Source organism: Euleptes europaea, chromosome 3, assembly GCF_029931775.1.
Source record: "Euleptes europaea isolate rEulEur1 chromosome 3, rEulEur1.hap1, whole genome shotgun sequence".
Lineage (NCBI taxonomy): Eukaryota > Metazoa > Chordata > Lepidosauria > Squamata > Sphaerodactylidae > Euleptes > Euleptes europaea.
In genome coordinates, this window is record NC_079314.1 from 93,595,211 (window position 1) to 93,610,174 (window position 14,964).

General features: G+C 46.4%; 1 protein-coding gene across 10 annotated transcripts in view; it reads left to right on the top strand.

The window, feature by feature from the left end:
* The first annotated feature begins 8,595 nt into the window (after window positions 1–8,595).
* RBFOX2 (RNA binding fox-1 homolog 2) overlaps window positions 8,596–14,964 on the top strand; it is a 228,669-nt gene continuing 222,300 nt past the window's right edge. For all 10 annotated transcript variants that reach the window (XR_008933229.1, XM_056845889.1, XM_056845888.1 and 7 more), the window contains exon 1: window positions 8,596–8,811. Coding sequence is in view for 9 of the 10 variants with exons in the window: in XM_056845889.1 (XP_056701867.1) it covers window positions 8,617–8,811 (195 nt within the window). In the remaining variant the exon portion in view is untranslated. The remainder of the gene's footprint in view (window positions 8,812–14,964) is intronic.

Genomic DNA, 14,964 nt, shown 5'->3' on the forward strand with positions numbered 1-14,964 from the left:
TCTGCTGGGGCTCCACAGCAGGTTCTTGCTGGAGGAAAGATACAAACCATGGGCATTCACACTTTCAATGCCTATCCTAGTGGCCCATGACGACATGAACAGTATTAGGTTAGTTTTTTAAAATAGCTACATTGCTCATAAATAAGCTTTGAACTACATGCAAAAGGAGTGTAGAAATACCTTTACATATTTTTTTCACTAGACTACCAGCCACTCACTCCATATATAGAAGATGGAGATGCTTGTTAGATGTAGCTGGAGATTGCTTTTTCTTTTTCTTTTGGTACTAAAGAGCAATTCATCACAGAGGGAATGTGTCCAATCCCACAACTCCATATAGTAAAGGGATATGTGTTGGGCTCGGGATGGATGCAAGTTGCCAGACTCATTCCCTACATTCTGAAAAATCCTGAAATGGTTTTGAAAGAGTAGCGGGCTCACACACCTTCTGGTCCCTAAGTTGCTGGGTTGCTGCAGCAATGGTCATCATCCAAGTATGTTTTAGAGGCAGGTCTAGAGAGACACACTAAAGCCCCTCTGCTAGAAAATTTCCAATTTCAGCAGAAGAGCCGTGGAGACCTCCACGGAGTGCAACAGGAGGAAAAATCTCTTCTTAGCCTCTGCCCTCCCCCTTTGCAAAAAAATCAAATTACAGGGTTTTTTGGTGTCGGCTTGCCTCCATTTTTAGTAATTCGTTGACCAATTTTAGTTGTAGTCCAATATAATAAAGAGACATTTGTAGTTTTTATAAAATCTTAACGAGGAGCCACAGCCCCATCCTAATCTTAAACTAGCACACCCCAATCTTCAGAAGACAGGGAGATGCATTCAGGGTGTCTTGTCTCTGACCAGCACAAGTAGGTTTGAAAGAGGTTGGATCCAACCAGCTTTTCTGTTGGTGAAAAGGAAAGGAGGTGGTCCCCTCCGACCACCTAAACAGGCTATGCTGAGGACCGTGGGACCTGCACAGACAACAGCCATATGGAATGAGGGGTGTAGTAAAGAGCGATAGTGGATGAAGAAGAAGAGTTAGTTTTTATATTCTGACTTTCTCTACCACTTAAGGAAGAATCAAACCAGCTTACAATCACCTTCCCCTCCCCACAATAGGCATCCTGTGATGTGAGTCCATCTATCCTCAAGTAGAGAAGAGTGAATGAGACACCCACTGGCAATAGCATGAAAATGTCAAAAGCACATAAATGACATTAGCAGTCATAATTGGGTTAGCTGTGATATGCAGAGGTGTAGTAGGTGTGGAGAAATCAGCATAGGTAATGAGTCGGGAATCCCAGATCCCTATTTAGTTCAGGAGAATGCACTCTCTTGAGCTTCATTATTAGTTGTAATTCAGCAGTTTCTCTTGCTTAGCTTTCAAAGAGCTCATAACTAAACTGGGCTATTCAGGTTGTTTGACCTGGGTAAACCATTCAATATGGTGCATGTAAGGGGAAGACAGAATTGTGTGATACTCCCGACAATCATGATGGCTTAAGGACCACCCAGTGAGATGACCGTGACACAAGTGTAATCCATATACCCACAACTCCCCTCCCCATAACAGTTGTGCTTGGAGAAAGGAAAAAAAATGCAACCTCCTGAAACCAAATGTGCTCTGCACATGGGTATTAACTAATATGTGGCCCACTGTAACTGAATTGTCATAAGTATTCCCTGCTAGGTAATGGAATTTAATAAAGAACACAGGAACGATAGTTTGACCTTGATATTTCAGCAGGTACAAATTGCACGTATGGTCTCTCTGGGTGTGTGCCATTCTACGTAGGATTGAGAGACATTTAAAAATAAAATAAAAAAGCTTTCCTGTCTGTCAGTTCTTGGCAAAAGCTCTGCAATTTGGACATAATGTCTGGATACAAAAATATGTGAGTGCCAACCAAATGCTACAAGGTAGTTAGAATTCAGAACAGAAGGCTGGATAACTTTATTTCCACAACTGTTGTTTAAACTAAGTTAAAGAATTAATGTTCAAGTTTCAAAGCAAAATGAGCAACTGAGAAACAGAATTTAATACCAGTTAGGTTCTGTACAGAATCACTTTTAGCAAAATAAAATGGTCACTTCTGAAAAGCAAGCCACCATTTTCTTTCAAACTGTGGACCCAAGGAAGAAGAAGAAGAGTTGTTTTTTAGATGCCGACTTTCTCTACCACTTAAGGGAGAATCAGACCAGCTTACAGTCACCTTCCCTTCCCCTCCCCATAACAGACACCCTGAGAGGTAGGTGGGGCTGAGAGAGCTCTAATAGAGTTGTGACTAGCCCGAGGTCACCCAGCTGGCTTTGTGTGTAGGAGTGGGGAAACAAATCCAGTTCACCAGATTAGCCTCCACCGCTCATGTGGAGGAGTGGGGAATCAAACCTGGTTCTCCAGATTAGAGTCCACCGCTCCAAACCACCGCTCTTAACCACTGCACTATACTGGCTCTCAAGGATGAAGACTAGGGCTGTCAATTCGGTTCGGTCCGAACTGAAAATCAACCGAATTTCCCCTGATTCGGTGATTTTCTGTTCGGACGGATCCGAACTCAAAACTGGCGGGCAACCGGGGGGGCCGAATTCAGCGAGTTCGGGAGTTCGCGAATAAATTCGGCCAATTCGGCCCCCCTTCAGGGGAACCCGCTGAAAGGCGCGGGCTGCCCTTTAAACTGATCTGAGCCTCCCAGCTGGGAGGCGCAGGTCAGTTTAAAGGGCAGCCCGCCCCCCTTCAGCGGGCTCCGCTGGAGAGGCGCGGGCTGCCCTTTAAACTGACCTGCGCCTCCCAGCTGGGAGGCTCAGATCAGTTTAAAGGGCAGCCCGAGCCTCTCCAGCGGAGCCCGCTGAAGGGGGGCGGGCTGCCCTTTAAACTCATCTGAGCCTCCCAGCTGGGAGGCGCAGATGAGTTTAAATGACAGCCCGCGCCTCTCCAGCGGAGCCCGCTGAAGGGGGGTGGGCTGCCCTTTAAACTGATCTGCGCCTCCCAGCTGGGAGGCTCAGATCAGTTTAAAGGGCGCCCGCGCGCCTTCAGGGAATCCCTCTGAAGGCGCGCTGGGGCCGAATTTTCCCCCGAACTCCGGATCCCCCGAACTACCGGGGATCCGAAGCGGGGGAGTTCGGACTTCGGCACGTACCGAACCCACAAGGGTCAAATTCGGCCGAATCCGAACTGTACCGAATTTTTTTTTTTTTTGACAGCCCTAATGAAGACTGGTAACTTTGGCTCCTCTCCCTACCCCCACAAGATGACTGGACTTTTCCACATGGGGACAGGATTGTGTCGTTTTCCTGTGGCTGTTGAGCAACAGCAGTGTGTGTCCGCATGGTAGTTTTCCCTGCCCCAGGACCTCAGCAGCTGCCATCCAATGCTACCAAGGCTTTTTCAGTTTTTAAAAAAATCAGCAATTGAATATCGTTATTGTAATTAATGATATAACAAGCTGTGTATCAGGTACGCTGAATTCGTAGCCTCTTAAGAAAAGCCATGCTGGATCAGACCAAAGACCCATCTAGTTCAGCATTCTATTCACACAGTGGCCAACCAGCTGCCTCTAGGAGCCCATAGGCAAGATGACTGCAACAGCATCTTCCTGCACATGCTCCCTAGCAACTGATATAAAAAGAAGAGTTGGTTTTTAGATGCTGACTTTCTCTACCACCTAAGGAAGAATCAAAGCAGTTTACAATCACCTTCCCTCCCCCTCCCCACAACAGACACCTGTGAGGTAGGTGGGGCTGAGAGAGCTCTAAGAGAGCTGTGACTAGCCCAAGGTCACCCAGATGGCTTCATGTGGAGGAGTGGGGAAACAAATCCAGTTCACCAGATTAGCCTCCACCGCTCATGTGGAGGAGTGGGGAATCTTACCCGGTTCTCCAGATTAGAGTCCACTGCTCCAAACCACTGCTCTTAACCACTACACCACACTGGTATATTGCGTCTGGTACTGGAGGGAGAAGATATGCATCATGACTAGTAGCCATTTTTGAAACTGATAGGTAGGTTTGAGTCCGATAGCACATTAGAGATCAACAAGAATTTCAGAGTAAAAGCTTCCTTCATCTGTTTTCAGGGTGGTCATCTTACATTCAGTGTTGTAATCCTTTTGATCCAAAGTATGTCAGTGGAAGAAACACAGATCTTTGCTGCCTCTTTCAAATCCCCCCCCCCCCGAAAGTAGATTATCGGGGCTGCGAGAGCAGTGGAACCCGTGTGGAGTAGCATCTACAGGTCAGTGAGCTGCAGGGAGAAGGGGGCAGGTGAAATTGCCTTCTCTGTCAGTGCAGCTCCACAGATGAAGGGGCAATTTCACTCTCCTCCCCCTCCCCACTGCAGCCCCACAATCCCTGTTAGTCACATTAGTCTATGCAGGTCCCACACCACCAATAATTTATTTTCTGGGAGTTGGAAGGGACCTACGGAGCGAGGGGGAATGTAGCAAAAGCCCACATGGCTTCTGCTGATAGTATTCAGTCAAAACTGGTGGCTTCAATCATTTACTCTGAAGTAGTCCTATTGAAGCAATTGTTTTTGAGTGGCGCTTCAGATGCCGACATCTTTAAAATCACTCAGCTCAAGATTTTAACAAGTGAGCTGCCTAACATTTTATGGCAAGACAACCATTGATAATTAAAGATGTGGAACAGGCAGATCAAGTATAAAAATCACAGCTGCCACATTTCCTGCCTTAGGGAACACAGCCACCAAAGCTTTATAGTGCTGTAAGGAACACAGAAGAATGCTCTGAAAGCCAAAAGCCATTGCCAAAATTATGCATTTCCAGTTGTTACTCATGCATCTCATGTGGCATTAAACTGACTTTGACCACACAGTAAATATTGTCATTATGGCAACTCATCAAACCCGTTATGGACTTTACCCTACCCTACCACGCCACACCACACTTTTTTCTCATTTCCTATAATGACAACATTCAGCAAAAGAAGTTGTCTGGAGTTTTCAGGCCAAGGATAAATCTGTTTGTGCTTAAGCTTGTTGGGTCAGAGACAAAAGCGGCACATCACTAGTTGGAAGTTAGTTGCATATCACATCAAACATACGGTGCTGAATTTTTGTATTTTAAAGATCCTGTTTTTTAACATTAGTTTTTAGGCAAAAGTGTTCATAGTATACTTTCCTTCAAGCTCTCAGCTCTTACAGTTCACTGTGCGTACTCACGATTTCTAAATCCAGTACTATAAAATACTCCTAACAGCACAAATGGCATAGAATGCCTGTAAACAGAAATTACTCAAATCAGCATTTCCTTGTGCATTCAGGGCCTGTCCAAATAATATTATTAATGCAAATATTTTTAATGCTGTTACTCGGTTGTTTCATGGGACCAGGCATCTGTCCTAGGTGCAGTGCTTCTGCTTACAGTACTGCCATAGGTGGTTCATGTTCATGGTTCCGGCTTGGACTGAACACAGGATCAAGCCTGCCCAACGGCGGTAGCTTCCAAAGGCACAGTTCAGGAAGTAAGAAGTAGCTGAAAAGGTCTGTGTAAGCTAAGGCAAGGCTGCGACAACCAAGCAATCTCAAGGACAAGCAAATTCATTCTTTAAAAAAATGTTATTTTACTTTTCATTTATATACCACTTTTCTTCTCAATGGGGACTCAAAGTGATTCACGTCATTCTCCTCTCCTCCATTTTATCCTCACAACAACCCCATGAGGCAGGTAAGGCTGAGAGTGCGTGACTGGTCCAGGATCACTAAGCAAGCTTCCATGGCAGAGGCGATTTGAACCGGGGTGGGGCTGTGGCTCAGTGGCAGAGCCTCTGCTCTGCATGCAGAAGGTCCCAGGTTCAATCCCTGGCATCTCCAGTTAAAGGGACCAGGCAAGTAGGCGATGTGAAAGACCCCTGCCTGAGACCCTGGAGAGCCACTGCTGGTCTGAGTACACAGTACTGATTTTGATGGACCAGGGGTCTGGTTCAGTACAAGGCAGCTTCATGTGTTCATGTGAACCTGGGTCTTGACGGTCCTAGAGTGACACTCGAAACACTAGACCACACTGGGTTTTGTCTCACCTGAAGGTAAGGGTGAGGAGAGAGAAGCAGGATGCAGGCCAAGAGACCAAGGTCAGTACCAGATAGTAAGGAGCGGCCTGGAAGAGAAATGGGCACAAGGCAGGTTTTGTTTGCTAAGGCAGCAGGGCCTCCGAGAAGCTAAACCCTTGCTCAGATAAAGGGCAGTCTTGGAATGAGCGAGGGTCACTTGCTTATCTTGGGAGTGGGGTCATGCAAAGTACCAGTGCTGCTGTAGCTTGCTGGGTCAGCACTAGTCAATAAAACTCCAGCAGACTGTCAGAGGCAAGATCCTCAGTTCACGCTGCAAAATCCCTGTGAGTGGAGGAGTGCTCTAGGCTTTTTAAGAAGCGTTTGTTTTATAGGATCTTTTTCTATGTGCTGCTTAGCTGGTAACTTTATTTCTGGTGCTCTTCCTAGTCCACGTCCTATTTGTAGGACAGCACAAAACATGCATGTGTGTGTTGGGGGGCATAGCTCAGGATATTTTTCATGACTCAGAAGTAGCTCTCATTAAAGAAAGATTAGTGATGCCTGCTTTTGATGCTATGTTGGCATCTGAACTATAATCCCTGTATAGTTCTGGCCTTACACATGAATATACATGTGTATGCTAGCCACCAGTTCATGGGGAAAAAACAGGAAAAAATTCAACTGCTGCATTTTGAGCTACTGCTCTTTGTGAAGGGCATTTCCCCATTCTCTACATAAGACACAACTTTGCTTCCTTTGGCAGTTTTCCAGTAGGACCTAAAAGTAAACATCTCTGTGGCAAACTTGGCTGTTTTTCCTCCCCCCCTCCCGTGAATTGATCCAGCATTCTTGTATTGTTTACTGAGTTTCTTACAATGACCTACAGGAATACTGGCTTCAGGCCAAAAGCAAAAGTCCATTTGGATACACAGAAGACACAGCTGCCCTGTGTCCACCATCCAGAAATGGTACAAAACTAGAATACCCTTATGCTACAAAAGCAGCAACTACAAATTAACAGCATGCCAAAAAAGGTGCAATGTGTGTGTGTGTGTGTGTGTGAGATACATACATACATATATACATATATATATATCTCACAACCACAAAGTATATGTCAATAACACATATTCACAGAGCAATACACAAATATACATCACATGCTATAGAAATATTAACACTGACAGTATTTTCTCTTGCAGATTTGAACAGTGAATACATCACAGAAGGAAGGTAAGTGGAAAAATAGTAGATTAAGAAAATACTATGGGCACTTTCACACAGCCCAAATAATGCACTTTCAATGCACTTTGAAGGTGGATTTTACTGTGTGAACTAGCAAAATCCACTTAACAATCGTTAAGGTGCACTGAAAGTGGATTGAAAGTGCATTATTTGGGCTGTGTGAAAGTGCCCTTATAAGTGCCAGTCTTAATATTTCTATAGTATGTGACGTATTTTTGTGTCTTGCTCTGTCTGGGAATATGTGTTATTGACATATACTTTGTGGTTGGGCGAAAACGCATGGTCCTTTAGCCTCCTTTATTCCGTTTCAGCCAGGATTGAATGCATGCGTTTTGCCAAACCTGCGTTTTCGCGTTGCCAGGCACGGTCTCCTCCTTTCAGTCTTCGCTGCACAACCCACGGGTTGTTTTGGTTGTTGTTGTTGTTTTTCCGGCCGCGCGCTCTTCCTCTGCACGTAGCCGTGAAGCGGCTGAAGCCCCCCAGCCTGCTTCCCAAGGCAGCCTGGATCGCGGCGGCGGGCACGGAGGGGAATAAAGGAGGGAAGCGGCCTGCGAGCACGTGCCGTGGGGCGTCGACGCCGCCGGCTCCTCGGGGCTTGGCAGCAAGCCCTTCCCGGGCGGGAAGCCTCCGCCCCAGCAGCCCTCTCCTCCGAGCAACGGCCGTTTCCCCCTCCCAGTCGCCGAGCGTTGCTGTATGGGGCGGGCGCCGAGGCCTCAGGGGAGGGCGGCCCGAGGCGGCCCGTTGAAAACACACCGGCGCGCAGGGGGCCGGTTCTTGCGGGCAGGCCCGCGGCCCGTCCAGAGGCGCGGCGGTGGGCCGCCCCGCTTCCCCTCCCCGGCGGAGCTGAGGAGCAACGGCCGCCCTCCCTCAGGCCAACCGCTCCCTCGCGACGGCCTCCACGCCCCACCCAGTGGCCCCTTGTAGCCCCGCCCCCTTTGCCGCTGCTCTCCCCTCAGCAACCCCATTCCCGAAGATTGCCGAGCGGAGGGGAAAGGGGGGGGTCGCGTCGTCTCGCCTCGCCTCTCTCCGACGACGTTTCCGGAGATTGCCGAGGCGCTTCGGCCTTTTCCCTCTCTCCCTCTCCCGCCGCTGCTATCTGCCTGTCTCCTCCTCGGTTCTTTTCGGCGCTGGCCGGCGGGGCCCGAGTCAGTCTCGGAGCCTCCCTCGCTGGGCTTGGGCCGTTCGCCGTCGCCTTTGCCCGGAGACCTCGCTCCTCCTCGCCGTGCGGCGGGCGGACCGGGTCGAAGCTGGGCCTCGGCGCTCGCTGGGTTCTCGCCACCGGTTTGGGGGCCGACGAGTCGTGACTGTGAGGCGACGCGGGCGGCGGCGGCGGCTCCCCCTAGGGGAAGCGGGGCGGCCGGGGGTCCGGCTCGGATGGCGGAGGGCGTCCAGCAGCAGCAGCAGCAGCAGCAGCTCTTGCCCGGCGGCGCCGGCGGCGGACTAGCCCCTCGAGGGCTCAAGCGGGAGCCCGAGCTGGAGCAGCCGATGCCCGGAGGCGACGGGGCCGAGAGCGGCCAGAGCAAGAGGCTGCGCACCGAGGCGGAGGCGGCCGAAGGCGGCGGCATGCAGGTAGCGGCGGGGCTCCCGCGGCCACAGCCCGGCCCCCGGGTGGCCTGGAGCGGCCAGCAGCGCGCGCCCACGAGCTGCCTACGGGCAGGCCCTGCGCGTGGTGCGCGCGCGCGGCAGGAGGGCATCCGCGCTGGAATGGGGAGGGGCCGTGGCTCAGTTTGTAGAGCATCCGCTCGGCGTGCGGAAGGTCCCAGGTTCGATCCCCGGCATCCCCGGTTAAAGGGACTAGGCAAGTAGGTGATGGGAAAGACCCCTGCCTGAGACCCTGGAGAGCCGCTGCCGGGTCTGAGTAGACAATACTGACTTTGATGGACCAAGGGTCCATCAGTATAAGACCAATTCAGTATAAGGCAGCTTCCTGTGTTCAATGGCAGGACGTTTTGGGGAAGGGCCTAGCTCAGTGGTAGAGCATCCGCTTGGCATGCAGAAGGTCCCAGGTTCAGTCCCCGGCATCTCCAGTTAAAGGGAGTAGGTGATGTGAAAGACCCCTGCCTGAGACCCTGGAGAGCAGCTGCCGGTCTGAGTAGACAATACTGACTCTGATGGACCAAGGGTCTGATTCAGTATAAGGCAGCTTTGTGTGTTCAATGGCAGGAAGCTTGGGACAAGGGCCTAGCTCAGTGGTAGAGCCTCTGCTTGGCATGCAGAAGGTCTCAGGTTCAGTCCCCGGCATCTCCAGTTAAAAGGGTCTAGGCGAGTAGGTGATGTGAAAGACCTCTGCCTGAGAGCCGCTGCCGGTCTGAGTAGACAATACTGACTCTGATGGATCAAGGGTCTGATTCAGTTTAACACAGCTTTGTGTGTACAAGCCTCGGGAGGTTGCTGGCCCACTGGGCCGGGTCCTCTCTGGGCTTGGTTAGGACCGTAGGAAGGGCTCTGGCAGACACATAATTGGCGGATCTCGGAGGACAGACAGACACAGAGAGGCCCACTATTTTCTATTTATCTTATCTTCGTACCGCCTTTCCTCCAAGGAGCGCAGGGCGGCATACATCAACTTGCCCTCCTCCCATTTTATACTGAACACCATTCTAGGAGGTAGTTTCAACTGAGAGACAGGCGTGACTAAGACCGGGCACGCTGCTTCAGGCATAACAAAAATCCCTGCGTGGAAAAGCAGTCTGGGGGAAAGGGGATTGTTTGTAGACCATCATGTGTGACAAATTACTCAAGCGTTCTTTCTTTCTTTTTTTTGGCCTTGCCTGTACACGTGCTGGGAAGCCATCCTTAAACTTAAAAGAGGAGAGTTAGCAAAGATCCTAGAAAGAGATTAAAACTGATTTGGGACAGTATATGTATGGGAGTTTGTGGTACCTGCTTATAGTCCAAGGAAGGTTTTTTTTTTTTTAATCGATATGTCCACAGGAAAGTTTGTGAGGTCTCCTATTCCTTTATATCCTTCACAGCACATGTGTAGCTGAGGAAGTTGTTTCAGTCTTGTCTGCTCCTGTGTCTGAATGAGGCAATGTTTGATTTCTTTTATATATGGGGGCAATCAGAGTGACTAATGCTGGAGCTTCATTCTCTGTGCTTGGTGGGGGAGGCTCACTCATAAAAATGACATACAGGGTTTGTTCGCACTCAGGTCTCGGCCAGATCAGCTAGTGTGCTTCTTAGTCAAAGTATAAATACAGCTACCGAAGGGCTGCTGATAGTTAATCCTCAACCCATTGACATTTATTGATTCATTTGTACAAAATTTATACCCTGCCTTTCTGCCCTCATAAGGGCCAGATGGCATGTTTCCTGGATCAAAAATGTACCTCCAGGTAAAAAGTTTGGTAGAAAGCTGGGCACAGTATGGGTACCTGTATTTTTTTTCCTTTTTTTACTGGGGCTTGGTGCAGCTAGGGGGGCAGCTTGATTAAGGAAATGACATAGGAATCCCTTTCCCCAGCTCCAGAGCCTTGGTGGAGTCCCTCCCTCCTCCAGCTGTCATTTAGGCCCCAAATTACATATCTGGAGTTTCAGTCACAGAACCGAAATCTTGCGTGTCAGTTAGCCCTAAGAAATCACTTTACAAGCATTCATGGATTCTGCAACTGAGAGGGAAGGAACAGTTGCCTTGAATTTATGGACATTGTTGAAGGCTGCTGGCCTAAAAAATAAGGGTCTGCCATGAAATTTTGGTATCAGTTGTCAGTAATTTGTGATGCTCTTGGGAAAGGGAGATTCATTATGGTCTGTTGAGTTGTGGTTTTGTAGGACATAGTCCTTTAAATAGGGCGGATTGTTGACATGCTTATTCCAGAGCCCAGTGTGGCAGCTCTTTGCATGCAGGTGAAGTTTTCCCTTTCTTGGCTCTGTTTGGGAAAACAGTTTGGTCTTTTTGCAGAGTCCTTCTTGCCATTGCAAGTAGTGGTTGCTACCAAGTATGAGGCTGTGGATTGCAGTCATTGGCACATTAATCAGGCATGTAGCATAAACGCAGGTGGGTGAAGAAAGAATATTTCTGTGTTTTGTAAGGCATTTTATATAGATTATAATCACTAGCGACTGTTCCAATACCAATTGCATCATTCTTAACTCTATTAAGTGTACATATGTAAATGCCATCAAGTCACAATTGATTTTATGACAGCCCCCCACAAGGGCCTTTCAAGGCAAGTGAGAAGCAGAGGTGGTTTGCCACTGCTTTCCTCTGCAGAGTTTTCCTTAGTGGTTTCCCATCCAAGTACTGACCCTGCTTAGCTTCTGAGTTCTGATAAATTTGGGCTATACTATTCCGCCTTCCCTCCCCCATTAAGTGTATCCGAGTTTAAAAATGACATTTACAAGCACAGGTAAATGACCTTTTCTTTATTTCCCATTTTTAGTATTTGTCTTATTTTATATGTTAACAAATAAGCAATGTTTATAAATACAAAGATATGGTGTAGAACTCGACTGTGATTAACCAAGAGTGTGGAATACAAATATTTTTAAATAAAACAAATAAACCTCTTCTGGCCATCTCTGGAACTGTTTGTGTTTATTCCTCTGCTAATCTGCTTTAGGCACCAAGACTCTTTGGAAATATCAAATGCACAAGCCAGTTTCTTTTCAGGACAGTGTGTGTCAGACTTTGTGCAGCTTTTTTCTTGGGATGTTTTTATGCTTTCTTTCCATAGAAATTACTTGCAAGAAAGTGGTGCTTGATGATTTAAATGGCTGGTGGGGTGCTTACTCATATAGATCTAGGTGAGGGTAAGCTCCAGGCTTTTGACCTTCCTTAGGAGCAGATTCTCTGATTAGGAATTCTCTGATTAGGAATAATTTCAACTTGTTATTTCAAGTGACCTGAGGTTTCAGCGTTTCTCAGCCAGTGAAAAAGTGCAACTGTTTCTCATAATGATTGTACAGATGCTGCGAGTAACATTAAAGAGAGTACTGCTTTAATGATGCATTCTCTTTCTAGGAACAAAAAACTGGAAATGATCTAATCTGTGATTTTGCCTGTAGTAGTTGTTCCTGGTACAATCCCCTGAAAATGTCTCGGTATGGATATACCATAGGTGTGAGGCAAACTGAGTTTGGGATTTTTAGTGTACAGAGAGAAATGTTGGCAGTTGAGAGAATAAAGAAAACTGAATATGCCATTATTTATGCATTAAATATTGCAAATATTAGCTTCCCTGCCCTTGCAAATAATATATGAAACAGATCACTTGTAGTCAAACTCCCAAATTGGATTTTGGGGATGATGACTGGTGACAAGTCCTTGTTTGCTAAGGATCTGACTACAAAGACAATATGAGTTCAGATGGGTCTAGTACATGTGAGTACAATAAACTAGGGATTACTTCATTCAAATGCACACTTGTCACTGGTAGTATCTCCCTCCTCTCCGAACTGCTGGATGGCCTCTTCTTGTGTTGTATGCTAGACTACATCGTAGAGCAGTAACCTGGTAGAACAGGTTTTAAATGGAAGAAGTCAATGCAATTTTTTTGGTCACTGGCTTATATATTTCAAACTGATAGCTGTGCTTTCTTATTTTTGCAGTTGTGTTTCTTGATGATGCCTACGCAGAGCTGTAACGAGTAGAGGGGATTCTTGAAAATTATTCTGGAGTTGCCAATGCAGCAGGATAGAAAGAGTGTTGTCTCTTACTGGCACCCTTTGTTTCTAGAAGCATTTGTACAGCATTTGTTCTAAGGAATTTTCTTTTCTGGTTGTATGTTATACTGAATCTATTTGGATTCTCATGTGGTAGATTGTCTTCCTGGTCACTGTATTTATTATCTGTAACTGATTCACATTCTTCCTTCTGTAAAGTTATGAGCAAGAAAAAAAAACTACACTGAAACTATATTTAATAACTGAAATATATTATGTAGCTGAGCTTTGCCAGGGCAAATAAGTGGGTGGCCTCAATGCTTGCTGCTGTTTCTGACACTGAATGTGTCCCTGCTCTTTGAAAACAGTGTGATTTATTCATCTCCATTTGCTGTTTTCTGATGAAACTTCTGAGTGCCTGTATAGCTCTTGTTGGTGGTCCAAAGTTGGCAAGATACAGGCTTTCTCAGACAAACTAACACAGCAGTTCTCTAGAATTTGGCACATTTTGTGTGCTGTTGTCTCCTCGTGTGCAATTATTCATAGATATTGTTTTTTTTAAATCGGGGTTTGTTTATAATAGAAGTCTTTTAAATCTGTATCGGACACTTCAGCAAGAGAGCTTACTATTAAAGTTTGCTTTGTGGATCACGAGCTGTTAATTTGTCACAAACATTTAAGGCATAGGTGTGCACTTCTAGTGAAGTGGGAAAATTATTGCAGTAGGCTGAGTTCACAGAGGATTTGCAAATTCTTTTCATGAATGCCTTATATTATATACCAGTTATTTTGACCTTATATGGAATATACTATGATTCACATGTAATGACAAACAGTGATTTGTTGAGGTGTGAATGACCCTCACAAATGCTGAAACTTGAGCTTCCTCCCCCCCCTTCCTCCTCCCCTCACTTGAGGCTCAAAAATTGATCATTTTTACTTTTATAGCAAACTAGCTTATTGTTAGGTCTGGATCACAAATTACAGGCTAACAAGTTTTTATTCTAGCATAAAATTTTGTGGACTAGAAGCTAGATATGTTTATTTTATTACATCTATCCTGTCTCCTTCAGAGCAGCATGAATGGTTTCCCCCCCTTTTTAATGACTCCTCCTCTAGTCCACAAAACCTGGTGGAGTCTTTAAGGTTCCACAATACTCCTGTTTGTTTTTTCTGCAACTGACCAACACAGCTACTCCTCTGGAATTTGTAAACTGACACTTTCTCTTCCCTCTGAATGAAGATTCCAACTCATGATTTAATCTGGAGTTGGGATCCTGGTTTATAAGGAAGAGAATAATACTGTGCGATTCAGGGGAAACAACAAACTGTGGTTTGTGCTTGCCACAAAAGTGATTAAGGCTGTAATTTTAGGAATACTTTTGTGGAAGTAAGCTCCGCTGAATCAAATGGGACTGACTTCTGAGTAGATCTGCTTAGGAATCCAAGAATTTCAGATTAAAAAACAACAACAAAGGCACCATTTAACAACCACAGGAAAATGTTCTGAGTTTTTAACAAAATGTGGTGCTAAAAATAGAAAACATTCGGTTGCGTGGAGCCACGAGTGTGTCTAGCATATGTGGTGGGATCTGTGTGAGAAGATGTATGAAACTAGAGATAAGTCATATCCTGCAGTACTCCAATAGTCTTATACAGTAGTCTAGTTTTTAAGCGTATAGGCTTGAAACCATCTTACAGTTTAACTTGTCTGTTTTGATTGCCTTGACAGAACCTTTTATATGTTAACCATTACTGGTATATTTTTCTACTTTATCCATAAGGATTAAAAGTCTTGGTTTTTTGGGGTGTGGGGTGTGTATTCAGATTCTTCTGTTCCTTGAGTCAAACTGTATGAGCTTTTGAGAATAAAGGCCCCAGATGTATGTCATCAACATAGGCCACTGTTGGCTTCCCACCCCCAGGATACAGTTCTATGCACACTTACTTAAGAGTAAGTACCCTTGAGCACAGTGGGCCCTACTTCCGAATAGATGTTCCTAGTATTGTGCCTTCAGTCAGTTATATTCTCATGGTGCAGCTGTTATCAGAGAATCTGCTCACCAAGGGTGGTGTACCATTAGTGGCATGAGGTATAGTTCAGTTCCTTACTTA